This window comes from Ailuropoda melanoleuca, chromosome 1 (assembly GCF_002007445.2).
Source record: "Ailuropoda melanoleuca isolate Jingjing chromosome 1, ASM200744v2, whole genome shotgun sequence".
Classification (NCBI taxonomy): Eukaryota; Metazoa; Chordata; class Mammalia; order Carnivora; family Ursidae; genus Ailuropoda; species Ailuropoda melanoleuca.
In genome coordinates, this window is record NC_048218.1 from 126,351,364 (window position 1) to 126,379,238 (window position 27,875).

General features: G+C 49.8%; 1 protein-coding gene across 19 annotated transcripts in view; it reads left to right on the top strand.

Annotated features, from left to right (window-relative positions):
* Nucleotides 1-27,875, top strand: part of ATXN7L1 (ataxin 7 like 1) — a 232,869-nt gene that overhangs the window by 154,289 nt on the left and 50,705 nt on the right. For 6 of the 19 annotated variants that reach the window (XM_002913630.4, XM_011233034.3, XM_034666633.1 and 3 more), the window contains one exon: nucleotides 27,136-27,358. In XM_002913630.4, the coding sequence (XP_002913676.1) occupies nucleotides 27,136-27,358 (223 nt within the window). The other 13 variants (XM_034666671.1, XM_034666677.1, XM_019806735.2 and 10 more) reach the window with 13 other exon arrangements.

The window sequence follows — 27,875 nt, forward strand, 5'->3', positions numbered from 1 at the left end:
ATCCCATGTCCGTATCGTGAACTCTGCTCTGGCCAGGAGCACTCGACAAGCACCGAGTTCCACGGGGCACCCACGGGAGCACCCATCGGACTGTCCCTGAGAAGCGGCTTCCACTTAGCTTATGCAGGAACCTAGCAGGCTTGATGGTCTGATTTCCAAGTTCAGCATATTAGCCCTCTGAGAAGGACTAGGGAGGCAGGCCCTGCCGGGGAAAAAGAAGTGACACCACAGTGCAGAAGAATAAAAGTGAAAGGCAGAGAGTGGGAAGCGGAGGCCCCTTCTGTGCTGGGGCACATCGCCCTGCACACTTTCTCATTGTTTGTAAACTGCGGGCACCGCCTGTGATGGTGGGGCCGTCAGCTTCGGGAGTCTGGACTAACATTTTACACGGCGGGAGATGAGAACGTGTCTGCGTGTTTTTTACTTAGTGAAGACAAAAAATTTTTTTTTTAAGATTTTTATTTATTTATTTGAGAGAGAGGGAGAGCATGAGCAGGGGGAGGAGCAAGGGAGGAGGGAGAAGACTTCCCACTGAGCAGGGAGCCCGATGCAGGGCTCGATCCCAGACCCTTAACCAACGGAGCCACCCAGACGCCCCGTGAAGATAAATATTATCTTTCAGAATTTTGGTCACATCCATGTGGTCATACTAGGGTGCAGGGTAAAATTTATGACTTCAGGCGGATTGGGGTCAGGAAGTTGGAAGGCGACAGTTGTAGGGCTCTGAAGTCGTCACCATTTTACAGCAAAGTTTAGAACAGAGTGCTCTGAATGATGATCTTGAGTTATCACACACACAAAAAAAGGATCAAACAATGTTCAAAGTCTGCCGTTTAAGAGGACAAAGTACAGTGGGGTGATCTTTTGGAAAGATTCCTATTACAAAGTGCCTCCAATTTTTTTTGAAGATTTAGTGTTTTAAATTTTAAGTGGAAAGCCTTTCTACCTTCTCCCTACCTTGAATCACAAGCATAACTTTTAAAAACACCAAATTTGAGGGGCGCCTGGGTGGCTCAGTCTGTTAAGCATCCGCCTTCAGCTCAGGTCATGATCCCAGGGTCTCGGTATAGAGCCCCCCCCCCACCCGGCTCAGCAGGGATCTGCTTCTCCCTCTGCCTCTGCCCCTCCCCCTTGCTCCTGCTCTCATGCTCTCTCTCTCTCTCTCTCATGCACTCTTCTCTCAAATAAATAAAATCTTTATTTAAAAAAACACCAAATTTGACTGGAGGGGAGGAATAAGAAAAACCTAAAAAAATAGCAAAATAAAATATTGTACTTTAAAATAATTGACTAAAAGAAAATTAATTGAAACACCAGATCTGAGACATATTTAATGTGACGGTATTCCCCTTCCAAGTGTATACCTAGTGAGGTATACACGTGTTGTTGTGATGTATGTTACGAGGAATTTCAGTCATTCGTTCAAAACGCATATTAAAAACTCACAGCAAGGCTTCTGCACTTGGCTAGGCGTCAGCCTTCAAGATAAACGAGGCTCGGAACTGGCCCTCAAGGAGCCTACAGTCCAGTGGTCCGATTCCAGTCAGCCCACATTTACAGGCGCTTTGCAATTTGTGATGCAGTAGGGCTCAGGCTGGCTGAAATTGATACTCTCCTGAAAACCCCAGGGTATGTGGCCTCCGTGTGTGTAACCACTGGCCCTGTGGCTTTGGTCACGAGGCCACATCACCAGGGATTAAACCAAAAGCCAGTGCCAGGTAAGATCAGGAAGGCTGGCTCAGCCCCTGTGAATCCAGGCAGAAGTGAAGAGCCCTGAGCTGGGCCACAGGTCCTGACCTGAAAGTGTGCAGGGCAGCATCAGGGATGAGAACCCAAGGGGCGAAGCCAAATCCGCGGCCACAGCTGCTGACATGCTTACCTTGCCTTTCTATCTCCTGATACCTCAGGCCTTTGCCCTTTTTTTTTTTTTTTTTTTTTTTTTTGGCTCTGTCCTTTTCCTGACTAGCTTTCCACGTGTCCGGGCCATGTTCTGAAGACCTTCCTGGTCCCTGACCAGCTTCCTCCTGTGTGTATGGACTCTGAACCGGCTCCCTTCGCTAGGGGCAGTCCTGACGCCCAGAGTGGGTCCAGGGCCCCAGCTCTGTCTCCCCTGATGCCGTCCTCCTCCAGGGGCTGGAGATATGTGGTCATCTGCCTTCCCAAAACCACCGTCCCCATTGGCAGAGCACCATTTGTCTGGTCTATGGTAGAACCCCTTTGCAGAGCACACCAGTACTAACCACAAGTTTCTGCTAATATTCCATAGCCCTCTCAGCGCATTTTTACTGATTTGATAGTACAGATCGGGTGGTCATGCCTCAGGGATTTTCAGAAGTTCCTGATTTTAAATAGCCTACCCTGTCTTCCCTAAATATGCCAGTGCTTGTCAAACCATGTATTCTCCTTTTAGGTTTTAAAAAAACGGTCTCTCTGCTCAGAGGAGTCACAAGTTATGTGGAAGTACTCTACTCGCTTTGTATCTTGTAAGCAAATGAGTCTTCCTGCCGAGACTGTTCTCATTTACCCAGGCCCTGTATTCTTTTCAGGCAGCATGGATGCAAATGTCCTGTGGTCACCAAAACAACCTCAAATAAACCAGTGAGAGGGGCCACCTGTGCATTCCTCTGACCATAGAGCCTCTGCAGTCAACAGGAGCTTATGCATTTGATTGGTCCTCACCAGCTCAACTGCTTTAGTCACTTTGAACATGAAGTCCACCTTGACCCCCACCTTCTCTGGCCTTTGCTTCTATGCTTTCTTGTTGTGTTTTCAGGGGAGAAAGGAAGGGGAGAGATGTAGATTCATAAGGCAGTGTCCAGATACTCTAGAACTCTATAATCTTCACCTCCGGACCATCTCCCCTCCTGCCCTCTACATTCGGCATCGCTGGTCATGGTGCTGAGCACTTGGGTCCCCAACAGATGTCCCTGTTCCCCCTTACAGACCCTGTGGCCATCCGCAGGAACTCACTACCAAGTTCCCTCGGAGGAAGTGCCCTAAACCTGCAATAAACTTGCTCACAGTGTATCACGCAACAGTGATATCATTTTCTATCAAGCTCTGAGCGTGTCCACTCAGCACAGTCAAGGAACACGGCAGCGGGACCCTTCATTTGATCCGATGTTTTCAGTGGCCTCTGCTGCAAAAGAACTCAACAGAAGCATAGCTCTGAAACACACTCATGAAGAAGACATCCACCACACCGTGTGCTAAGCCAAATCCCTCCCCCATGCGAGACAGCACACCTTGGAAATGCAGACCGCATAATGTTCAGCAGGGCAGGCCTGCTGGGACACTCTACTCGGGCTTCTCCTTAGGCGAGGATTAGGTGAAGAGCCAGGGGTTAGCACGTGGGTGAACTCATCAAATCAAAGAAGGACAGTGTGCAAACAGGGTGGAGGTGGTGGCTTCCCATTGACTCGGAGCTGTGCTGTCCAGGTGTCCGAAGTGCGAAGGCGCGGAGAGGAACCTTCTGGGTCAGGGGGTCAGGGAGTTGCAGTCTGAACTGTAACCGAAAAGCCGTGAAGACAGTTCTGAGAGAATCTAGAGATGATGTGCTCTGACAGTACGACCATTTGGGTGGCCTTTTTGGTTCGATCATTGTGTGTTCTGGGAACATGGCAGCGGCAAGCAAGACAGGCTGGGTGAGGAGTTAGGAGACCCAGCGCTGCGTATTCTTTGCAGTGTGGCCTTCGACATGATTGTGGCCTCTCCAGAATCTCGGTGTACTTGTCTGAGAATGGGAATGATAAAGCCCGCCACTTTTAAAGTGCTTTGCGAATAGAAAGCACCAGGCCAGCATATGTGAGTCATCATCGCTCTTTCGCTCACTCGCTCGTTCGCTCGCTCACGGGGCTGAGACCGAGGCCTCCCTGCCTCAGCTTTCTTCCTTTGTTGCTTGGGCCCTGCTGATTCAGGATGTTTCTGAGGGTCAAAGAATTTAATGTGCATGAAGGGGACACTTAAACCATGGCGTTCCACGTGAAGGGCACGCCTTGCGAAAGTTCTGGGTCACTTTGTGGAGTCACTTGCCAACCCAGAGTCCGGGGCTGGTCCGAGACTCCCTCTGCCCGACGTGATCCGTCTCTCTGGTGGCGGCCCTTCCCCCGTCCTCCCCTCCCCACCCCAGCCATCTTCCTCCCCAGCCCCTTGCTTTGTCTTGGATGCTTTCAATTGCCTTTGCTCTTCTCTCTTGATCTGTCAGGCTACTGCTGTGTTTCGCTCCAGGGGGGCTCCGTTCCAGACCGCGAAACCATTTCTATATATAGTTTGTAATAAAATGTGGGTTCCTTCGAGAGGAAAGGAGCAGCCACCAGGTGGGCTTATGTTCACCACCATTGTACTGCTGACCCCCAGGAACTAGAGGAACATTTACTCTCAAGAATAAACACAAATCTGGCCTAAGTCACAGTGTTTTCCCAACAACCTGTTACTACTTACTCATTACTTTTCCCTAAGCCTCTGGAGTGGGGAAGTGGCAACACTTGATTCTTCAAATCAAAGGTAGATGATAGATAAATAGTGTAGAACAAGAAAGAATTCACTGAAAATTTAAGCCAACAGGCATTCACTTGGACAGTTACAATTGGAATCGAGGAGACACATTCAGGTAGAAACCGGGAGGTGTTCTAAGGAAGACAAAGAGGGGGCAGGGCTAGGCATGCAGTTCTCATTCAGGTCCTCTGTGCAAAACAGGGATTGAAACTAGGCTAGCTGGGATTGGTCGGGTTAATATACAAATGAGGGATTGAACCGTGTTAATTGCACTGGCTCTTTCTGAAATGGAGAGTGAGGATGATTCAGGTGTCATGATGAGGAAGTTAAGTCCTGACTGAGGGCTTTTGGCTGGCTGAAAGGTTTCTAAAAAGTTCCTGGATCTGCGATCCGGACATGCATATATTCCTCCTCTCCTTATGGCCTCCCAACCCCAATTTAAAAAGAGACGGCCTTAGCTAGGCTTGCTTGCTGCATTTTGCAATCTCCATAGGTAGGTAGATAGATGATAGATGATAGATAGATAGATAATGGGATAATTTCTCACTCTTACATCTACACCCCAGTTCTCTTGGAATTCAGTTTCTCAAATCCTCAGGTAACTCTAAAATGTTATCTGGCTAATTGTCTTGGTCCTAACCTGAGATGGTGCTGAATGCATTCTGAAAAAGAAATGGAAAACCTGGTTAAATATGGCATGTAAACATTCCTTTTTATTTTATTTTGCCAGATGAAAATACTTTATTCACTATCACCAAAAGAACACAGAGTGCAGTCCTGGACGAAGGAGAAAGGTTGGCCCCAGCAACCCTAAACCCAAAGGGGACAGGGAAACCTTTCTCAGGACCAGGACAGAAACAGCCCAGGGACACGGCCCCCTCCGTCTGCTTCCTGTGTGGCTCCGTGATCTCACTGCACGGAGCAGGGAGCTTGGAAGTCCCTTTCCTGTGTCTCGAAATCTCCGTTCAGCACGCCCCTTTTTTCTCCTCTGGGACTTGCCAACTTCCAAATCCTAGGGCTTCTGCAGTCACCCCCCAGATGTGCACCAAGGCTTCAGCATTTGCACAACCTCTTAGTCAATCTCAGAGTAAAAGATGCTTCAAGGAAGCACCCGGTTCCTTCTGCTAATAACGGCAGTTTGTCATGTGACACCTGCCCCTCCCCCCCACTCTGATTCTCTCCGAAAACCCCCCACCCACCCCACCAATAAACTAGGTTGACGTCTGTCCTTTATCTGCCAACATCTCCATTTCCTTCAAGGTGGTAATCTTTTTGCTTTTGTTATTTAAGTTATGCTTTCTTCTTAATTGTTCCCCAATTGCTGTGGGGCTTGCATAAACAGTTAACAAAAACACCGCGCACGAGGCAGCCGTTTCGCTTTCTGTGCTTGTTGTTCTTGGCACTGGGTCAGTTCTATGAACTTCTGGTGTCCAACTGGTAGGACCTGAAACTCTGTGTTTAACAAGTGCCTGTAGTCAAAACAGTCGGCGTGTGCAACCTCGGCTAGCTGGGCCGCTGCAGCTGGTCAGCCGCGGTCGCGGACCGCGCAGAGCACCGAATCACGTTGCTCCGTCTCAGGGGTGGGCTTTTGTTGTTTAGTTGTTGCGGTGTTTTGTGGGCTTTTTTTCCTTTTTTTTTTTTTTTTTGGTGTTTTTTTTTGTTGTTGTTGTTGTTTTTGTGATGGCATCCGTGCTAATGTGGATCTCTTCAGGTTCCAAAAGTACAACATGTTACAGTCGTCGTAGAATCAGATTAAGTTGGCAGCCTGAGTCTCTCTGTAAGTGGTTTTAGTTTACATTTCTTCTCCTAGCAGGATGTTTTGCATAATTTTGCTGATCCTGGGTTATTTATAGACTTTTCTGAAGAAATGGGGATGCATGAGAGTTTTCTGTTCTAACTGGGGAAAGTGAGAGCCGTGTCTGCAGGGAGGGAAACGGCCCGTGCCTGTGTAGGCAGGGGGTTATTTTAGCTCCTGAAAATTAATGTCTCCTCGAGGTCACTTGATAACATTCAGGAGGGTCCCGTCCAGCCACTGACATCGGATACCCTGATGATTGTCTTAGGACACGTTGTTTTCCTTTGGTCGGTCAGAAATGGAGTAAAATGAAAGTCGTGATGCCATTTCCTCCGGGGCTTTCTGGGAGGGTGGATGCAGTGATTGGGTATTGTTTCAAATGGCCGGAGTGGGTTTGCGGGGCTGTGCTGTCCCACCCGCAGGAGCCGTGTTCGCTGGCTACCGCAGCCTGCCCAGAAGCCGCTTGGCGGGACCCACCGGGAGCCGGGGGGAGGGGCAGAGGAAGGCCGGCCGCTGGAAAGTTGGTGGCTATCAGAGTTTGTCCTCCTCTAAATGGCAGTGATCCTTGGGTGTTTATAACATTAAAAAAGAGTAATAATCGACTGCAAGGTGGCACACCGGCTAATACATGATCCCTTCGACCTTCTGGCCTAGGGGTAGCGCCTTCGGGGGTGGGTGTGTGCAGGAATGAGGAGGAAATCTGGGCACGCTTGAAATCACTAAGCCAGAATGAACACTCCATGAAAGGGCTTCCCATAATATTTACCAGAAGAGTTGGCTAAAAATTGCTCTGCTTTGCCCACTGAATGGCTGTGTAATTAAATTACCCCTTGATAGCGTACCTTGAGCACCTCCCATCTCTGCCGGCCGCTCCCGGAATTTGCATGGGTAAGGAGCACGTTCTCCAGCATGATGAGTGTGGGAGTCCCAGTCTAATGGTCCAGGAGAACGTCGTAAATGAGACACTTCATTGTGCCTCGGGTTAAATATTTTAAACCAAACAAATCAGAAGGGAAGGAGAAAACTGTAAACATCGTTTGGGCCCGTGAAAGGCGTTCTAAGTGGGGAGTCCGCCTTACTGCTGGTTGTTGGGTCCCTCGCAGACAGGTCCACACTTCTCATCCCCACCATCACCGACTCGCACACGCAAATGAAAACGGATGGTTGAGACGGAAATTTCCAAGGTGGTAAATGTGGCGTCGTCATGACTGCTGAGTGCTGCCAGGAGCAGATTTCTTTTTCTCCTCCATGTTTCTCTCATCTGTAGGAAAGTGGGGTTTTGTTGGTGGTGCTTTGCTAAGCTTTGGTTTGGTTTGGTTTGGTTGGCCTCTCACCTTGTGGAGAGTGATGATGAGGCTGTCTTGCTTCTGATCTTTTAATTTAGAGCGCGCTCTCTGCTTTCTCACAGTAGCCCCGCTGAGCTGGTGAAGGACGGGTTAAACCCTTGGGTCCCAGCAGGAGGAGGCTGAAGATGGGGCCTGGCTTGCACAGCAGGGCCCGGGGAGCGAGCAGGCAGGCCCGGACGTTTCTCCGTCAGACTTCCGCGCCCTCGTTGCGCATGCAAACCCGTGAACTACCCGCAGATGTTTAGGGGACCCTTTGTTCTCCTGTGATTCTCATCTGCCCCCATGGATGCGGTCCCTACGCTCTTCCTCCTCCTGTATTGAGGGTGAGATAGGATTTGAGGCTCACGTTTTGAAAGGGTCGGAGGTGTGTGTTGGTTCGTGGGCATCTCAGCTGGCGATGAATATGGGGGCTCCCACTCCGCCCTGTGAATAACGTCATGGCCAGAGTGAATGAAGAGACGAGAAGGGAACCTATAGGCCTTTCTGATGGAGTTGGAGAGGGATGGCGGTGAATAGGGAAAGGTTTCCCAGTAATCCTGCCCTGAGGCTTTTGCATTTGAATTAGCTAGTCCTGCCCACCGGGAGATCTTTGAGAAAATGAAGGCACAGCCCTTTGCCAGCCTCCCAGAGCATGTCGCCCCTCCCAGGCCCTCCAGACATCTGCCTGCCGACACCTTTCAAATACCCTCCTTCCTTGCTTTGATCCCCAACGCCAGCCTGGAGAGAGCTGTGCTTGGATTGATCATTGATCGGTGTGTCTGGGCCCCTTAGGGGGGGGCGGCGGCGGAGGCATCCAGGCAAACTTGGAGATTGGTGGATTCCCAATTCCCAATGCCTAAGGCAACATTGGGCCAGAAGATCTGAGTTGGTTTGTCAGACCTATGCGAGTCTGCTGGTGGCTACCTCACTCAGCTATTAGCCCACTTATCCCCAAGGTCTTATCCTTTTCTGGAACAACAGCAATGACATATAGATTAGGCAGAACCCCCAAGGGTAAGAGGCCAAACCAGAAAGTTAGCTGATGGAAGGAGTTGGTTACTACTCAGCTGTGGCTTGGTCATCCTGTTTCATCCCAGGCGCTTGAGTACCTGTAGGCTACCTCAGCCTTGGGCCTCTGTGGGCCTCTGTGGGCTAAGTGACACACCTGCCCTGAATGGCCAAGAGCGCTGTTCACAGGGTCCTCTGGGAAGGGCAGGATTTCCCAGTCTTCAAGGACAGGTAGGCTGTCCCCACTTTGACCTTGCTACAGTTTGCCATCAAAGTGGCACATCTCAGACTAAGGAGGAAGATACATTTGATCCACAGCCTGTCAGAGGTTAGGAATCCCTTGTCCTCTGTCCTCTGTCCTATACTTTTTCTCTCCAATCTGGTAAACCGGAAGGGTTTTTAAGTAAATCAATTGCATGAATTTGCTAGGACTGTTATAACAAAATACCACAGACTGGGTGGCTTAATCTGCAGAAATTTATTTTTTCACAGTTGTGGAGGCTGGAAGTCCCAAGATCAAGGTGCCAGCAGGCTTGGTTTCTCCTGAGGCCTCCTTCCTTGGCTTGCAGATGGCTGTCTTCTTGCTGTCTCTTCATCATGCTGTCCCTCTTCTTACCGAAGGACTCCAGTCATACTGGAGCAGAGCCCACCCTAACTGGCCTCATTTTTAACTTTATCACCTCTTTAAAGACCTAATCTGCCCATTCAGTCACATTCCGAGGTACTGGGGATTGGGACTTCAACATATGAATTTGGGGGCAACATAATTCAGCCCATAACACCAGTCAGCTCAGCCTGGTCCCCCCTCAGCTCTGTTCCTTAGCAGCATCAGAACACTGCAGTAACCAGCATGATATACAACTTCGTCTGTGACTTGTCCCTGTGCGTGTGACTGCAGAGAATCAGGCCCCATCTCTGTGTGGGTGCGTAGTCAAAGGGAACACAATGAGAGAAAGACAAAATATGTTCAAAGGCACAAGAAGTCACCGGTGGCTGTGAAAGTCTGAGTAAGCTTTCATGTGTCCTGTGATGATTTTTAGATAATTTCAGCAGCCCACCTGTCTTGAGGTGGGTTGAGCAAGGGTAGCTCACAGACCAGTGGGCCCCAGAAGTCATCTGACAGAAAGTGTTACCTTCCCTTCTGGGCCTCTTCCTCCCCGTGCCGTGCCGTGCCGTGCCGTTCTGGGCAGACTCCCTGATCTGTGAATAGATTCATTGGCATAATCCTCTCAGTGTCTTGCCAACAATTATGTATATATATTTAAATCTGCCCTCAGTGTTCATTCCCTCTGGAAGTTGGGAAACCAGCCTTACATGGACCAGGAGAGGAAAATTTAGCCAGTTATGTCTCCCATTTCATCGGCTGCTCTTTTCCCAGAGGCCTATGGTTGGCCATTCATCTCCCTCCCTCTTCCCTTGCTGTGGGACATCTTTGACCCGGAGATTCTAGGGGCCAGCAGGTTGCCTTCTGATAGCCCTTTGCAAAAAATGTCCCCCAAGAGCTTTTCTCGACAAAGAACATTTGTTCCCTAAGAAGGCACCCACCCTCCGCCAAGACAAGAGCAGAGTTCCTGGGGGCCCACCATGAGAATGGCAGAGACAAAAGCCTGGTGTTCTTGGAAACTGCCACTCCATTCAGAAATCCAAGGTGAGTTGTGGTCAAGCCACAGGGGAGCTAAGAGCAGCCCTCCCAACCCTTCATGACCTGCTAGGTTCCCGCTGCAGATGACTCAGGTTCTGATCTCAACAGCAGGGCCATGGAGAGACAGTGTGTTCCTGCAGGTCGGTGGGAGGACCCGTTACCCTTTGTAAGTCAGCCTGGTTTCTGGTCTGAGACGAGGGAGAAGGTGATTGCTGCCAGGAGAGGAGGCCAGGAGTCGGCTCCCTTGCAGCAGTCCAGCTGGTCTGTGCTGAAAAGGCCTGCCTCAGTACTGCTACCGGTTCCTCCTAGGTTTCACAGGTGGGTTTCTGCCAGTGGAGGTGGGATCTGGGTTATTTATAGCCGCAGTAATCATAAAACTGTTCTTTTATGTTTGCGTAACCCGACTCAACTTTTAACCCTCTTTTACGTGCCTGATCTCACTGACTCCTCCTTATAGCCCTGGAAAGGCAGGTATTGTTAACCCCAGAGCATGGAAATTCTGGAAGGAGAGCAGGCGTTGAGACTCCAGCTCCTGGACTCCAATGCTCCTTCTCTTGATTTCATCTGCCTACTGTCTGGATCTTTAGGAAAACCTAAAGTGTAATTAATGAATTGCTGGGGGCTCAGAATAGACAAGTCTGAGAGCTAAAAGCTCCAGGGGTCTCAGTAATGGGGGGCTCTCCCACTTTGGTGAATTTTACCTTTGGAAGTTTGATCAAGTTCTCACAGTATATGGCGAAGAAAAATCCCCTCCTGCTTCCGTTGCCAATAAGAAGGTAGTTTGGGAATTGGAAAACCAAGTGGTTGGGTTTTTTTTTTTAAATCGTATTTCTTGTCAGTTATAAAAGCAACATTTGATTGGCTCACTATGTGCAGTGCACTGCTCTAAGACCTTAACGCTTAATCTTTACCACCAAGAGGACGGCTGTTGTTAGCTCCATTTGTCAGTTGCCCGTGAGATCCCTACGAGGGAAGATGAAGAAATGTGGGCTAAGTGGCACACCTGCCCTGAATGGCCAAGAGTGCTGTTCACAGGTCACGGTCACTCTGGGTGGTGTATATATACAGGCTGCACACTTGACCGTGTCCTCTTCCACGTTATAAGTAAGGGTTTGGAAGAAGAATGGTATTGGTGGCAGGCTTCTCCAGTTTGCAGGTGGCAGATTTGGAAGGGAAATGGATACGTTAATGGGTCAGGGTCCAAAACGATTTCAGCAGGCCAGAGCAGTAGGCTAAATCCAACCAGATGACATTTTTAAAGGATACCTGTGGATAATGCTGCTTGGCAGGAAAATGTGTGAAATAAGACTTAGGGGTGATACAGTTATGAAAAATAAAAAATCGAGGTTGGCTCTCTAGCTGCGTGAATAGGAGGATAATGTTGAGGATAGACAGCTAGGAGTTGCTCAGACCCCATCTGTAATGTTCTCTCTTCTGAGTTCCACGGTTCGTGAAGGACAGATAGTAGAGCCAAAGAGGACGCACAGATGAGAATGGTGAAAATGATGTTTTGTGAGGTATGGTTTAAAAAGACATCTGGGCTTTTTAGCCTGGAGAAAGATTTCAAGGAGCAAATATTTGGCAAAGTGTCCCATGGAAGGGAAGTAAGACTGGGTCGAGGTGACCCCTGTAGAGCAGAAATGGGATTAGCGAGGGGCATTGCAAAGCAGCTCAAAGTAGGGGAGGTCGCTCCAACAGCCGATGGAGACGCCATGCTGTCTCACCTGGTGCGCATTCGGATGGCCCCATCCACACTGCAGCATGCAGGGGAGAAGTCAGGCTGGGCCAGAGTGCTGGGGACACAGCAGCAGTCCCGAGAGGGGCCGGCAGGGATTAGCAGAGACTGATTACCTGTGGGGCTTCTTCTTGCCTCTTGGGAGTCTGTTACTCTGTCCCAACTTCAAGGTCTAAGACCTAGGTGCCTTTGGTGGCGATGATGATTCCATCAAGGGAATGGTGATCCCTCGATGGAAATGACAGTTGTATCAGAGATGAAGGGCTGGCAGAGGGGAACTGTGCTTCAGTGCCTGGTGTGTATATGTGCGCACACGTGTGTATGTGCACGTGTGACGTTGTTTAAAATAAACTCACACTTCTTCATGGACCTGAATTGGCCTTGTTTGAGAACTACTATCTTGGAGTGCCTTTGAGCTGTCTCCTACCGGCCACTTTAATTCCCTTAACTTAAATATTAACCTCCTTTAGGGACGCCTGGGTGGCTCAGTTGGTTAAGCAACCAACTCTTGATTTTGGCTCAGGTCATGATCTCAGGGGAATGGGATCGAGTCCTGTGTCGGGCTCCTCGCTCAGCGCAGAGTCTGCTTCTCCCTCTCTCTCTGCTCCTCCCCCACTCTCTCTGTCCCCCTCTATCTCTAAAATTAACTAATTAATTACCTCCTTTAAGTGATTCCAAGTAGGGCTTTGAAGGTAACTCTGGGTTATCCTGAAGCCGTTTTTCCTTGTGTTGCTATGAACATTTGTACACAAGGATTTAGGTATATCTTTTGGGTATATACCTTAGGGTAGAATTGTTGGATTCTGTGGTAATTCAATGTTTAATTTTTTGAGGAACTACCATACTGTTTCCTTTCTGTTTCTTGTTTTTGAGAGACAAAGCGTGAGCACAAGCGGGCGGAGCGGCAGAGGCAGAGGGAGACAGAGAATCTTAAGCAGGCTCCATGCCCAACGCAGAGCCCGACTCAGGGCTCGATCTCATGACCCTGAGATCATGACCTGAGCCGAAATCAAGAGTCTGATGCTTAACTGACTGGGCCACCCAGGTGCCACCCAAACTGTTTTCCATAGAGGCTGTACCATTTTAGTCCCACTGACAGTGCCTAAGGGTTTTGATTTTTCCACATCTCTCCAGCACTTGTCATTTTACATTTTTAGTTGTTCCGGGTTATTTTTTATATATAAGCACCCTAGTAGGTGTGAAGATTTGCTCCTTAGTGACTAATGATACTGAGCACTCTTTCCTGTGCTTGTTGGCCATATCTGAATCTCCTTTGGAGAAATGTCCGTGTTCAAGTCCTTGTCCATTTTTTAACTGGGTTGAACCTGTCTGCTTTGTATTTAGAATTAAGGTCTAAACTTCCTGTTCCTCAGATGCTAGAGCAGTAGTAATAAATATTGCATCTTTTTATCATAAACCACCTGTTTGTGAGAACCCAGGCCACCAACTCATCACCTGGGCACCTGAGGTAACAGGAGAGCACAGGGTGAAAGAGGCAGGGGAAGGTGCTCCAGAAGGATCAAAGGGCTCTGGGAGAGTTGACCCGAGGAAGCTGTTCACATTTGTCTTTGGAAAGACTCTGGCTCCCAGGCCATGGAGCCTGCCCTTTCTTCTGTGAAACATTGCAACATCCTGCAAGCCTCCTCTTAACAGTCTCCTGACCGGGGGAAGTGCACCCGTGGGCCCTTGACCTACTGGCCTGGGGTCCAGCGGAGAAGGCTCACAGCCTTACCCACGGGAGCAGCCTGTCTCCAGGCAAAGCTGCAAGTGGCCGGGAAAGGAGGGCCGGACGCTCCCTCCAGTGAGCCTGGGTCAGGTGGGTGGTTGGCTCGTGCCCCCTCATTCCCACTGGCTCCGTCCTAAAGAAATGGAATTGTGGAGACCAGTTCTGCTTTGCCAACCAGGCCAGTGCCCTCCGTGTCAGAAAGAGATGAATTCTCCTCCATTCTGGGAAGAAACTCTCTCTACAAGAGATAAAAGGGAGTCAAGAACCCAGAGACCCAAAGTCATGTTGTCTTGAATTATTCTCCTCGGGAAGCTCCCTCTCGCTGGCTTTAGTTATGCTGATAAGCCACTGAAGGAATGGACCCAACATAGGACAGTCTTGCAAAGGCAGGTGGGCCCTGCTTCGCTTATATGGCATGGTTTGGCTTGATACCATCTCCCCTGGGCTGAAAATTCTCCATAAGAGCTGTACTTCTGAGGCTTGTAAAGCTTTTGTGTCTTAAAAGTTTGTTGTTATTTTTCCTTATTAGAGGGCATATATTCTTCAGCCAGGATTGACTTAAGATTTATCAGGTAATAGCCAGGTTTTACAAAGAAATGTTGGGTGGAACACAGCAGAGATCTCAGTAGAAGATAAAATTGCCCAAAACACACTGTGCCACTGGATTTTTTTTTTAATTGAGGTGAAATTCGCCTAACTTTTTTTTTTTTAAAGATTTTATTTATTTATTTGACAGAGATAGAGACAGCCAGTGAGAGAGGGAACACAAGCAGGGGGAGTGGGAGAGGAAGAAGCAGGCTCATAGCGGAGGAGCCTGATGTGGGGCTCGATCCCATAACGCCGGGATCACGCCCTGAGCCGAAGGCAGACGCTTAACCGCTGTGCCACCCAGGCGCCCCTCGCCTAACATTTTTAAAAAGATTTATTTATTTATTTTAGAGAGAGAGAGCAGGGGGGAGGGGCAGAGGAAGAGAGAGTCTCAAGAGGACTCCACGCTGAGCCCAGAGCCCAACTTGGGGCTCAATCTCACGATCCTGAGATCACAACCTGAGCTGAAACTTAAGTGCCAGAAGCTTAACCGACTGAGCCACCCAGGTGCCTCTCACCTAACAATTTTAGAACATACAGTTCGGTGGCACTGAGTTCCTTCCCAATGCTGGGTAACCAGCACCTCTGCGTAGTTCCAAAACATTTTCGTCACCCCCAAAAGAGCCCTTATACCCATTAAGTAGTCACTCCCCTCTGCCTTCTTCCCCAGCCCCTGGCAATCACTGTTCTGCTTTCTGTCTCTACGGATTTACCTGTTCTGGATGTTTCTGATTGGTGGAATCCTACAGCATGTGGCCTTGTGAACTGTTGGGTTTTTTGGGACCATCCTCCTCCCCCAATCTCCTTGGCAAGATGAAGGAATGAACTCCCTAAATAGCCAGAATGAATGATAACTCCCTGCTGGAATTAGTAGTTAAAATGTCCCACAAAAGTATCTTTCAGTCTTTATAATGATGTCCCTACTCTCCAAAGCACAGTGCCGGGCATTACAGTGGACTCTGCCCGGAGTGCTGGACCGGCCCTGGGGGAAGGAGGAGCGGAAAGGGCTGAGCGCCCGCAGGCGGCCCGGACCAGGCCCCAGCGGACAGCGGCTCCAGGAGCCTGGCGCACGCAGTTTGCACGTGGCCATCAAGCCCGGGAAGGGGGAGGGGGTTGCAGCAGGGCCCCCAGCCCTTCCCAAACACTGCTCAGATCAGCCCCCCCGGGGGAGCCCGCTGCCTCTGACCACACCTTATGTGTGCAGTTCAGGAAAACCCAAGTTCATCTGCCAAATTCAGGATACAGCCCTGACTGTTCCGGGCTTTTCTTTCTGCCTTTCCTTAATCGCATCTGGGCGTGCTCTCTTAAAGGGGAAGTGGTGCGTTCTGACTGGCCAGGGCCCTCCGCCAGGAGCCAGGAAGCGTCTCCCACGAGTCGCGTTGCCCAGCGTGTCACTGGCTCAGCCTCCTTATCCAAACGGCAAGGCTGTCTCCCCGGGATGTGTAAGTGTGAGCGCAGGGCACGTTTGCCACACAGGACGGCGTGGGGCTGGGCCCAGGTCACGGAAGAGAGAGCCCGGCAGGCGGAGCGTGCTGTCAACCCACGAGCCATTTAGCAAGGACGAGGTGTAGCACAGACAGCGCTCTCGGGCTGTGGGCTGGCGCCGGAGCCGAGACAGGGCTGAGGCGTGCAGTGGGGAGAGGAGCTGCCTCAGAAAGAGGTCAGGAGTAGGAGGCTGGGTTGGGGACCAGTCTATTTTGGACAGCCCTTCTGGAGTCGCAAGCCTCGGGGCCTGGGTAGGAGTGGAGTGGAAAATTTTATAGCGCACCTCTCCTACCCGCGGGAACCTCACCCACCGTCCCCCCACTACTCTGCATTTCTGCGCAGCCCCAGCCACACTGAGGCATAACCCTCCCCGGCCATTAGTTTGGTCATTTTTATAAGTAATTTGCGTGAAGACATAGTTCAGGTCTCTCGCGCTCGAACTTTGAAAATCACTTGCCCCTCGCGACTTGTGATTTTTCCTTGTTTTCCTACTTGTGGATGGATGGTCTTCGGTCCAGGGCGTGCCCACGGCGGGCCGCGGGGGCCTCGGGGGGCCGGCCCCCTGCCCCCCACCCCTGGCAGGCTGGCTGGCTCCCGAGGATGACGGGCGGTGTACCCGGCCTGGTTCCTAGCTCGAGGTTTGTTTCCTGTGTGCCCACGGAGACGTCGAGGGGAAAGCTCACACCCGCTCACGCACACAGTTACTAACTCAGTGCCCCAAGTGAGTGACTGCCGGTGGGAGGACAGACCCCCCCCCGCCCCCGCCGTGTTAGACGCCCTTCTGCCCCAGGCTTTTGTGCGCATGGGGGCGATGGCTGATCTTCAGTCAGGTAAAAGGCTTTGTTCTCCCCGAAATAAGTCAGACCTTCCACTCCTAAGGAAGGGGGCAGAGGGAAACAGGAGGGGGTCGGGGAGAGACCAAACAAATGTGTGTGTCTGTGCACACATATTGACAGGGTACAACCACACCCTGTTTCAAGACAACTTCCTGTTTGCCACTGCCAACTGCCACTCCAAGGAGAACAGAAGTGGTTCCGTTATTAGTGGCTGCTGCTGCAGGACCCCGGCAGCCTGTGGGGTGAGTGGTCTGAGTGCCGCCGCGAGCTGAGCAGGGACCTGAGACTTTGCACCTTCTGTCCTGGGAGACTGTGGCCCTGTATGCGTGAAACTGGAGGTCAGGAACAGAGAGAAATCGAGCCGCGGTGGCCTCTCCTTCCGCCTGTGTTTTTTCCAACAGTGTGCTCCCAGAGGATTCTTGTCCATGGAATAGTTTTAATTCAGGGGCAGGGAGAAGGCAGGGAGCTACCCACTTAGTAAGGCTACTCCTCATATTTTTTTAAAAATCTACATTTTCATGCGTACGGGGAACAGACAATAAGTGAGTTGGCACTTACTACCGGGGGTTGGTCGCTACCTCCTCTGTGTTCTCGAGCCTCCCAACACTCATTTCTTCAACACTGAACGCAGCGAGTGCCTATCAGGGCGAGACCCAGGGCTAAATGCCAGGGGTAAGAGTGAACAAGACACCTGCCCTCAAAGTACGTCCAATGACAGGACGCCTAGGCCAGTCAGCCAGTGATGACAGCCTGTGATGTGTGCTGAGATCGGGTGCCTCAGTGTGCTGGGGGGGGGACCTGCCCACTTACAACCCTATGACATGGACAGTGTTGTCCCCATTTTATAGGTAAGGAAACTGGGGCTCTGGGGGGAGGGTTACATTATCTGCCCAGGCACAGAGCTAATGGGTGACAGAGCTGGGATTTGAGCCCAGATCTTTCTGATTCCAAAGACAGCAATGTCTGGTCCTCATTTCCTTTGACTCCCAAAGCTGGCGCAGGGCATGAGAATCACCTCAGTACCTTTTTTTTTTCTTTTAATAGGATTTCATTTATTTATTTGACAGAGAGAGTGAGCGCACAAGTAGGGGTTGCAGCAGGCAGAGGGAGAAGCAGTCTCCCTGCCGAGCAGGAGCCTGATGTGGGGCTCGATCCCAGGACCTTGGGCTGAAGGCAGATGCTTAACTGTCTGAGCCACCCATGCGTCCCACCTTGGGACCTTTTAAAAAATACAGATTTGGGGGCCCTGGCCTTGCTGCACTGAGTGGTCTCTGAGGGTAGAGGTATGGCCTGGGCACTTTCTCCACCTCGTGGCAGCAGGACCCTCCCCTCCTCCCGTGGGGTGTGGACAAGGCACGCCTGTGATAGGGACTCTTCATGCACTCAGCCCAAGGCTTCTGGGGAAAGGCTACTGATGTTGCCTCAAGACAGTATTGAGAAGATTCAGCCCGGCCGTTCAGGTGTTTTAGACATTGGGAATCCCTCCCTATTCGTGTATCTTCTCCCCAAAGACACACCAGCCTATGCCCTGCTTCACTCAGTTTCCAGCTGCCTGTCACACCTGTCCCCGGGGCGCCCCTGGGGTGGGGAGGATGTTAGCTGTGCCATCCTAGGGTAGAATCCAACAACTTCTCCTAAAGCTGGAAGCCACCAGTTTTCATCTAAGTTTTGGTGGCTCCTGTGTTTGAACTTGTGTGGCTTGTGCAGTGGGTATGTTGGGTGGTTATGGGACGCAGTCACTCTGATGGAGAAGTTAATACCATGCAGGGGGAATTCCTTGTCAACCCCTCCACTACCATGTGGGCTCTGGGCACATGGGAACAGCTGGGACAATAAAAGACCTGATATTATTAAGAGCATCAGGGCTCAGGCTGCAGGCAGAGTCCCACAAAGCGGGAGGGCTATTCACGGGACGCACAGCCTGCCTCCTTAGGGGGAGCCTTCCTCCTCCACTCAGGGTGACCGAGTGGTGGCCAGTGGGATCTGGAGGATCTCCCCACCCGGAGGGAACCCTCTGGCAATGACAGTGTCTTGTCTCCACCATCATATCCCAGTGCTTGGCACACAGTTTCATGCCTAGGAAATGCTTTATGAATGAATGAACAGTGTTGACTTGAACACGTTTTACTCCTTCCTACCTTTGTATTTGCACCTGTTCTCCTTCCTTTGCCCCCTCTCGGATTAAGGATGTGTTAGTGTTGTTGTTGTTGTTTTTATAAGCTACTTCTTTTTTTTTTTTAAAGATTTTATTTATTTATTTGACAGAGAGTGAGACAATGAGGGAACACAAGCAGGGGGAGTGGGAGAGGGAGAAGCAGGCTTCCCGCTGAGCAAGGAGCCTGACTCGGGGCTCAATCCCAGGACCCTGTGATCATGACCCCAGCCGAAGGCAGACACTTAACGACTGAGCCACCCAGGCACCCCTGTTAGTGTTGTAGTGGTTTTTGTTTGTTTATTTGATCTTTTTTCTTATATGGACTTCAACAGGTTTTACAAAACTGAGCCTATTAAGCAATCCATCCCATATCCATCTCTTTTTCCCTCATCTGTCTATATTATATATTCATATATGTGTGTGTGTTACAAGTTTTTTGTTTTTATAAAGTAATGATTCATGTTTACACATTATTTGTGATATTTGTAATTTCCTTGTGGACTTGGGCATACAATCTCACATACACCTTTCCTTAGGTTGGGAAAATGACCCTTATTCTTGTCATTTTCAGTTGTTTTATTATAGATCATTGAGGTCAATTGTGATATTTTTTACTATTATAAACAGTGCCACACTGAGAGTATCTTTGAACTTTTTTGCTGGGTGGGGTGGGATGGATGATTTCCTTGAGGTCTACTTTCCAGACTACAGTTACCAGATGACCAGGTCAAAGGCTGTGGATTCTTGTTTGGTTCTTGCTATCATAACTGCTTGGTCTCCAGAGAAATGTCATCCCTTGAAAGTACCCCCAGCAGTGTGTGCATGAGTTTGTTTCCCCAGAGGTCTGTATTTGCTGTGGTTTTTTCTTCGAGCTAGGTTTGGTGCCTAGTGAGGGCTGGGGGTTCATCCCTGAGGGCTGGTGGAAATATTTTAGGGCCCTGGGAAGTCCCTGGGACTCCCCAAATCTTGCCCAGCAGTGGATGATGCCAGAAATTTGCACCTTAGTATAAATAACCAATAAAAGAAGGAGGGAGAGCTAAAGGGAGGAGATAAGAGAATCTCAAGTTACCTAGCTTCACAGTTGTGTCTCCGGCCAGCTCTGAAAATGGGAAATGCTTTGTCAAGAATTGTGGGAGAAACCACGTTGCTGAGGTGTAGTGGGGAGAGAATATCCAAGGAAGGTGGCATGATGGGAAGAGCATTGGCTTAGGCTGGGCAGACCTGCGCTGTCCTCCCAAATGCCGAGGTCTGTATGACCTTGGTCTTGTTTCATAATCTTGCTAAGCTTTCATTTCCCCGTCTATAACAAGGAGGCTAACAGCATCCACTTTGGCGGGCTGTTGGGCAGATTACATGAGCTGGAAGGCGTAAAAGTAGCTTGCGCCGTGCCTGACGCAGAGGCACTCAAGAATGCCAGCTCTCCTAATGGAGTGAATGGACAGAGTGACCAGATGACCGAGAAACCAAACTAGAGCCTGGAGGGATTTGAGAACCAAGCTGGCGCGAGCCACCAGCCCACAGTGGCATTTGTCAGAGTGCTGCAGATAGTGCCCACTGCCTGGCAGTGGGTAGGAGGTGAAGAGGGTAGAGAAGACCTAGTATAAGCTAATTGGTGGCAGACGCGCATACCTTCAGGAGCACTTCTGCAGCCACTCAGGCCCCGGTATCTTTTAAAGAGGTGCTCCAGCCTGAGGAGGGAGTAGGCATTCCGAAACAGCTCACAGCAATCCTGGCATAGGAGCTGCTTGGCACGGCTCTGCCTGCCACAGTCACTTGACTTTGCTGTGTCTTCATTTCGTCCCCTGCTGAGGACGGCTGATTCAGTATGCCTCCTCTAACCACCGTGGCACTATATTTAGTGTCTAACTACCATTGTAGCAAATGAGACCACAAGCTCAGATTCTAGCCCCCACTCTTCCACTAAATTGCCTTGTGACTCCAGACAAGTTTCTCCTAATGCAGTCTGCCTCGTGTCCACGGCTGCGACCTGGGGACTACCTGCCTCAGTGTGGGGGTTACAGGTTCCCTGTGCCGGGGGCCGTGCTGCATGCCTCACCTTCTGGCTCCAGTCTTCTTTTGGAAGAAGGTCTGTTGGAATTCAGGGTTGTCCTTTCTGGAAGGCATCCTGACTGCGGCTTCGACTGCAGATGGAGTCCACTGATAAAACAGAGCCTGGCTAATGATTTGCCAAGCACTTGCCCTCCAAGCTGAGGGCTGAGAGAGAGTCCGCTCTGTCAAATGAGAAAGCCGCATGCTAGCCTAAGCCTGAGTGAGCCGACACAGCCATGGTGGGCCACGGGTGACCACGGTGCTCAAAGTCTCTTGGGAGGGGGTGGGTCCTCTAAAAGCCATATTGGAAAATTCTGGGACAATTTCTTTTAAAGCCTAGGGAACCAACCACCCTGGGTGTTGATAGTGGGGTCAGTCATTCATGAGGCATCTGTGCTGAGGTTTTCAATGCAGGATATTGATGCTGTATGAAAATATCCCAGCAAATAAGCATGGAATGGGGGAGGTCCACATTTTTACTGAGACGGAATTGCGCAAGGACCTGGTGGATCTGGCCAGCGGAGAGCAAGGGAAGAGGATGGTGGAGACACCAGGCTCCCCAGGCCTACCGGAGATGTTCAGAATGCTGGGAGGCGGTGTCTGCAAGCGCCCTCCTCGGCTGGCCTCCAGCTGTGCGCCCTGGAGTCACACCTGGATGGTCAAGGCGTGTGTGGTGAAGGCGGCTATAGGGTGGCCTTAGAACAGCCAGCTGCTGAGGCCACGGTCAGGATGTCTTGTGGCAGAAATGCAAAACAAGTAAAAGAATTTGGTTTTTCATTTCTTTGGTCCTGGGGTCCCCAGCTTCTCTGAGGCTGGGGTCTCAGGCTGTGGGTGTGAGACTGCTGACCGCCACCTAAAAGTTGTCTCTTTCCTCTTCCTAAGGGAGCAGGCGTGCCCTGCTGGAATGCCCACACATGGTGGGCGGGGTGGGGTGGGCGATCCTGAGGACTCTTCCAGGCTCCCCCCATCGACTGCAGCATCTTCCAAGATTGTAAGGTGATAGAGCTCAGACCACAGGCTTTGATGTTTCCTAGCTCTGCAACCTCGGGCAAGTCATGTCTCTGAACTTCAGTTTTTTCATCCGTAGCATAGAGCTAATAATAGTACCTCTCTTAGGGTACTGTAAGAATTAAATGCTCGAAGGGAAATCAAGTGTTTAGCATAGTGCCTGATACATGGGACTTTCTTGATAAATTATTGTAGTGTTGGCCAGAGGACAGAGGGGTGAGACCAGAGGTTGCTGAGCCCAGATCAATCACTGAGGTTGTTCTTGACACTTAAGTCCACATGGGTGTTCTCACAGTGACTTTGTTTCCACGTTAGTAGGTAAGTGGTAGTTCTGTTTAGCGTTAGCACGAGAGATCGGTTTGGTCTTTCTGTCCAGAAAGAAATGTGTCGTAAGAGCAATGACCTGTTGCAGTCTTTCCCTTTGAAAGCTATCCCTCAAAAAAATAATCCTAAAACACTTTTTAAATAAATTATTTTAAAAAAAAATAAGCCCCCCCCAAAAAAAAGGGAAGAAAGAAACCAGACAGTAAGTAGGTAGTATGCGAGTGGCTAAATAATATAGAGCAATGATTGAATATTATCTAACCATTCAGAATGACCAGTATATGGGAATCAGTAATGTATAAATAGAATAATGTTAGTTGAAAAAGAATAGTCCAAAATATCAATTGATTACAGTTTTGCTCATGCATCTATTTACGTTACCAAAGAAAGACAAATTGGAGAAAAAGACTTTTTCTCTAAAAAATTTTTAAGTCTATAAAATATTTGAATAGTGAATAAAAAATACATTGTTCTATCCACTCTTCCTGGGCAGGGCAACTGGAATAAGAATAATTATAAGGCTCTACCTTAGGCCGTCCCTTGGCCAAAACAGCAAAAAATAAGCCCAGAGTAGGTGAGGACTCGTGTCGGAATGATTGTCATATAAATCTGACACACTTTACCCAGAGACATTGCACCTGCACAGCGGTACCTTTTACAAGAAACTCAGACCCTGCCTGCTCCTGTCAGCAGCCCACCCACCTCTCCACCAAAAGACAAAAACCATGTGAGTTATCCACAGGCGGGTCCTCCCAGACTAGAGAAACACCAACTGAATAGGAATTGGATCTTTCTGAACAATCTACTCACTCCACGCTACCCAGGACATCAGTTCTCCCCATTTTCAAAAGCTTCGCCGAGTGAAGCGTGCAGCTCGCCTCCTAAGGGAGGCTCTGATCACTGTGACCCGGGTTCCCCACTTTAGATCCCTGCACAGCCTTTCTCGCCTGCACCAGTGGCTGCCAATCTTGTTCTCGAAGCTCAGGGGACAGAAGTACGGGTCTCTTTGTGGGATACCTTGAAAGAGTGAGACATTTACTCCAGTCTGAACAATAAGGAACAGTTCAAATAGGAAACAATGCTTTAATCTGTTTGTCACAATTCAAAATCACACATTTAAAAAATTAAGGGTCAAGGACTGTCTTCAAGTTTTGATGAGTAGTCTCTCCTAGACAACTTGTTCTAATTGGTCATTTAAGAAGAATTTATGGGGGGCGCCTGGGTGGCACAGCGGTTAAGCGTCTGCCTTCGGCTCAGGGCGTGATCCTGGCGTTATGGGATCGAGCCCCACATCAGGCTCCTCCCCTATGAGCCTGCTTCTTCCTCTCCCACTCCCCCTGCTTGTGTTCCCTCTCTCACTGGCTGTCTCTATCTCTGTCAAATAAATAAAATCTTTGTAAAAAAAAAAAGGAATTTATGGAACTAAAAACCAAGAAAAAAGCATATCCGTTGATTAGCAGAAGGACATGTTGGCTGGGTCACTAAAACAGAATTCCCTGAGAAGGTGATTTTAGAATCATTGGGCTGGCTCATTCGTTTTGTCCTTAATGGCACCCTTCCTTGTGATTTATCTTTGTTTACTTGTATTATCATTATTATTACTTAAAAACTATAATTACAATAGAGTTAACATACAGTTTATTTTAGTTTCAGGTGCACAATATAGTGATTCAGCAATTCTGTATGTTACTCCCTGCTCATCGCAACAAGTGTACTTTTTTTTAAAGAGAGAATACTTTTTTTTTTAAGAGAGAGTGTGCAAGTTGAGTGGGGAGCAGAGGGGGAGGGAGAGAGGGGATCTTAAGCAGGCTCCACGTCCAGCACAGAGCCCTTCTCGGGGCTTGATCTCAGGCTCCTGAGCAGAAATCAAGCGTCGGATGCTTCACTGACTGAGCCACCCAGCCAGGCACCCCAGTCTTAACCCGAAGCACCTCTTTCACCCATCCCCCACCCACCTCCCCTCTGGCAACCACCAGTTTGCTTTCCCTAGTTAAGAGTGTTTTTTGGTTTGTCTCTCTCTCTCTTTTTTTTTTTACTTTGTTTGTTTGTTTCATTTCTTAAATTCCACATATGAGTGAGATCATATGGTATTTCTCTCTCTCCATTTACTTGTATTATTTTTAAAAACTCTTAGTTTAGCCAAACAAAGTTTCTCTTCGTTATCAAAGCTTACCTCTCCAGCAGAGGACTATTTCTGCACATCCTTTCCCCCTACCCACTGTGTCAGCTTGAGCAAGTGATCAGCAAGTGAGTAAATGAAGAAAATTTCAAAACAGTGGTGGTAAACATCAAAGTCATATTTTCATTCTGGAAACCTCTGCCAAGAAAAGGAATTACTAAGCCAGATGCTTCGGAAGGGCAGCAATAACTATGGATTTGAAGTGAGAAGATTTGGTTCTGGTCTCAGCGTGGCCCCCAGCTAGCTTCGCCCTGTAGGCTGGTAACTGATAACCCCTCTAACCTCACCCATCAGCAAGGAGATCGGACCAACTGACTTTCGATACAGTTCTGACCTTCCGTGATTCTGAGTCCTGCACTTCCTAATTTCCTGGCTTCAAATCTTGGTCACAGTACACCCCATTTCCCGTCTTCCTGAGAAGCCACTAGGCCCCTGCACACGGCACAGAGGCCCATTCCTCGCGTTGCCATTGGCCCTGACCTTGGCGAGTCACCTCTCCACTCTGGGTCTTCTTTGGCCGGGCAGCCGTGAGGAGGGTGGAGACGCCTGGCTGCTTCCTGCCTGTCTCACAGGGGTTGTAAAGGCTAGTACAATTTCACAAAGGATGAATTCCTCCAAGGAAGATCCTGCCTGGGTAAAATATTTCAGTACTTTAGCTGTAATTATTGCCTAATATTCGGGAATCATGAGGGATGAGGAGAGAAGGAGCAGGTCCAAGTATCCTTGTATTTATGGTAATGGAGAAGCAAGAGACCTGAGAAGCCACCTAGGGACCCTCTTCATTTACAGACAAAGATATGGAAACTGAGAATGTGTAAGTGGTGAACTCTGGCCGTACGCTCAATACTGCAGTGTGGCTGGAGTTGGGGCCTCGATCTCTAGCCCACAGCCCAGGGTTCTCCCACTACATCAAAACAGATGCCCTGGGACCAACGCTTGGTTTGTAAAACTACGCCATGATGATTCTGGGACCTGAGCGTGGATGCAAGGTCTGCTCTGACTCAATGAAGAAAAATTACCCAGTAAAGTTACTCAGTGTAGGCAACCTGTGAGAGCCCTGGTCAGACAAAAGTACCCAGCAATCAGATGATGCTCGAAAATCCACTCCCCCACCAATCTCCACTTCATCAGAGGATGAGAGTCAGTCTGCTTGAGACAGCCTGGCAGCCCATTGGCATGAGGCAACCCAGAGAAACCCCCAAAGTCCCATTCCTGATCGCCAGGCTAGTCTGGCCTTCTTCTCCCAGGTCAGGTCCCTGGAATAACTGCCAGAAATGTCTCACTCATGAGAAAAGCCTGATACCCAGCTTGGAAATGGCGGGACAACATGGACTCCCACCTTGTTAATTATCAATGTTCAACCCAGATTTCCAGATTGTGGTCTCTAGTTCTTCCCATCAGGACATCTTTTTTTTTCGAAGATTTTATTTTTATTTTATTTTTTTTTAAATATTTTATTTATTTGACAGAGATAGAGACAGCCAGCGAGAGAGGGAACACAAACAGGGGGAGTGGGAGAGGAAGAAGCAGGCTTCCAGCAGAGGAGCCTGATGTGGGGCTCGATCCCAGATTGCCGGGATCATGCCCTGAGCCGAAGGCAGACGCTTAACCGCTGTGCCACCCAGGCGCCCCTCGAAGATTTTATTTTTAAGTACTCTCTACCCCCAGCGCGGGTGAGGCTTGAACTTACAACGCCGAGATCAAGAGCCTCACGCTCTGCCGACTGAGCCGGCCAGTCGCCTCCCGTCAGGGTGTCTGACATAATTTCGTTTATTTATTCAGCACATGAACGAAGCATTAAGTGTATGGGGGGGTCTTGTAGTAGGCGCCAGAGAGCCAGAGCGGACTTAGGATTTCAGAGCCTTTGTCTTTTGGGGGTCAAGGATTCCTTCCTGTAATTGTGTACAAAGTATTTGTGCATGTGTCAGTGTGTGTTTTTCTTGAGAGGTGGTCCTTAGCATGGATCATACCTCTTACCCTGTAACAGTTAAGGGCTTTACATCGTGCACCCGTTGTCCTGGCCAGCATCCTCGTCCTGCCCATTGAGTCGAAACCACAGGGGCTGATGGCGTGAGAACAAGTGAGGCGTGTCTGCCCAGAATTCTGGTATTTTCTGTAGAACCTCAAGAAGCTGTACCCGTCCACCCACACCCAGGCGCCACATCTGTGACTTCTCCTCGAGCACGGATGTCCTCCTGCAGGTCCTGGCCCAGCCACTGGGGCCTGGCCCTCCGTGAGCCCTGGAGAGGCCGCAGTGGCATGTGGACAGAAGCCGGGCCCTTCCTGACATTCAAAGACCCTTTCATTCAGCCCTTCTGGTCCTTCCGACCTTCGTGCTCCTGCTTGGGGTGGGAGGGGCGAATGGGTTCAAGAACTTCCTATTTGTTCTCTTGAGAGCCCTGCCCTACCTGCTGCTCTGAGGGACCTTGTGGCCTCCGAGTAGCTGTCTGGGGATCAGTTTGGCTGTGTGGTTATCCCACTGTGTCCCCTCTGCTCGTCCTGCAGTGGTCGTTTTGCAGAAGGCTAGCCTGGTGAATGCCTCCTGTGAGAACCTGGGTATTAGTTTAGCCTGCCGTTCAATACAGAAATTTAGAACGCCATCACTCCTCATTGGTAGGATAGGAGCAGAGGTCCAGACAAAATCGTAGTCAGAACTGGGGCTCAGGGGTGCCGACCGTGCAAGATAAAGGCTTTTGTCTTTGCCTGTTGTGTATTTGACTATGCGTGAGCGTGTGAGTCACTTGCTTCGGATGATGTGCTGAGTTCTCTTCTTTCTTCCTCTGTAGAGAGAAGACACGGTTCAATGTGTAGACCTTCTCCCTCTCCAGCCTCTCCACCCTCCCATTCCAGGACATCGTTAGTACAGGTGAAAACAAAAGCCTGTCTCAGCGGCCAGAACTCTGCCAGCAGCACCTCAAAGCCATTCAAAACGCCCAAAGACAATCTACTTACCTCCAGCAGCAAACAGCACACGGTCTTTTCTGCAAAAGGATCAAGGGACAAACCATGGTGAGTGTTGGGGCCCTGGCAGCCAGCAGCTGTCTGTTCCCCCTGCCCATCCCTGGTCACCACAGGAAACGGTGTTCACCCTCTGGCTTTGTTCCTGGGCGTCGTGTCCAGGAATTTGGGGAATGAGGAGGGAAGGGACAGAAAACCAGACCGATGGGACAGAAACCTAAACCCCTAGAAGGCACACGGGGCCTTAAAGCACCACGTGCCTGACGGGGGAAGCCTTTCTGTTCCTGAGAGCTGAGCCCCGTCGTGTGGAAGAACAGGGTGACAGGAAAATATTCCTCAGTTAGGTGGCCCTCTCTCAATTTTCTGCCCCAGTGAAGAGAAGCACTGATGTAAATAATCAAAACACGGACAGTTTGCCCAGCGGGGAGTGAGGCCATGGTCCCTGCCTGAAGGCCCTGCGAGGCAGGCCTCCCACCAAGCCTCCCTGCCGCGAGCAGCAGGCCTCCGCTCCTGGAATAGCTGCCCACAGAGGCAGGTGATTGGGAGCTGACCACTGGAGGAAAAGAGG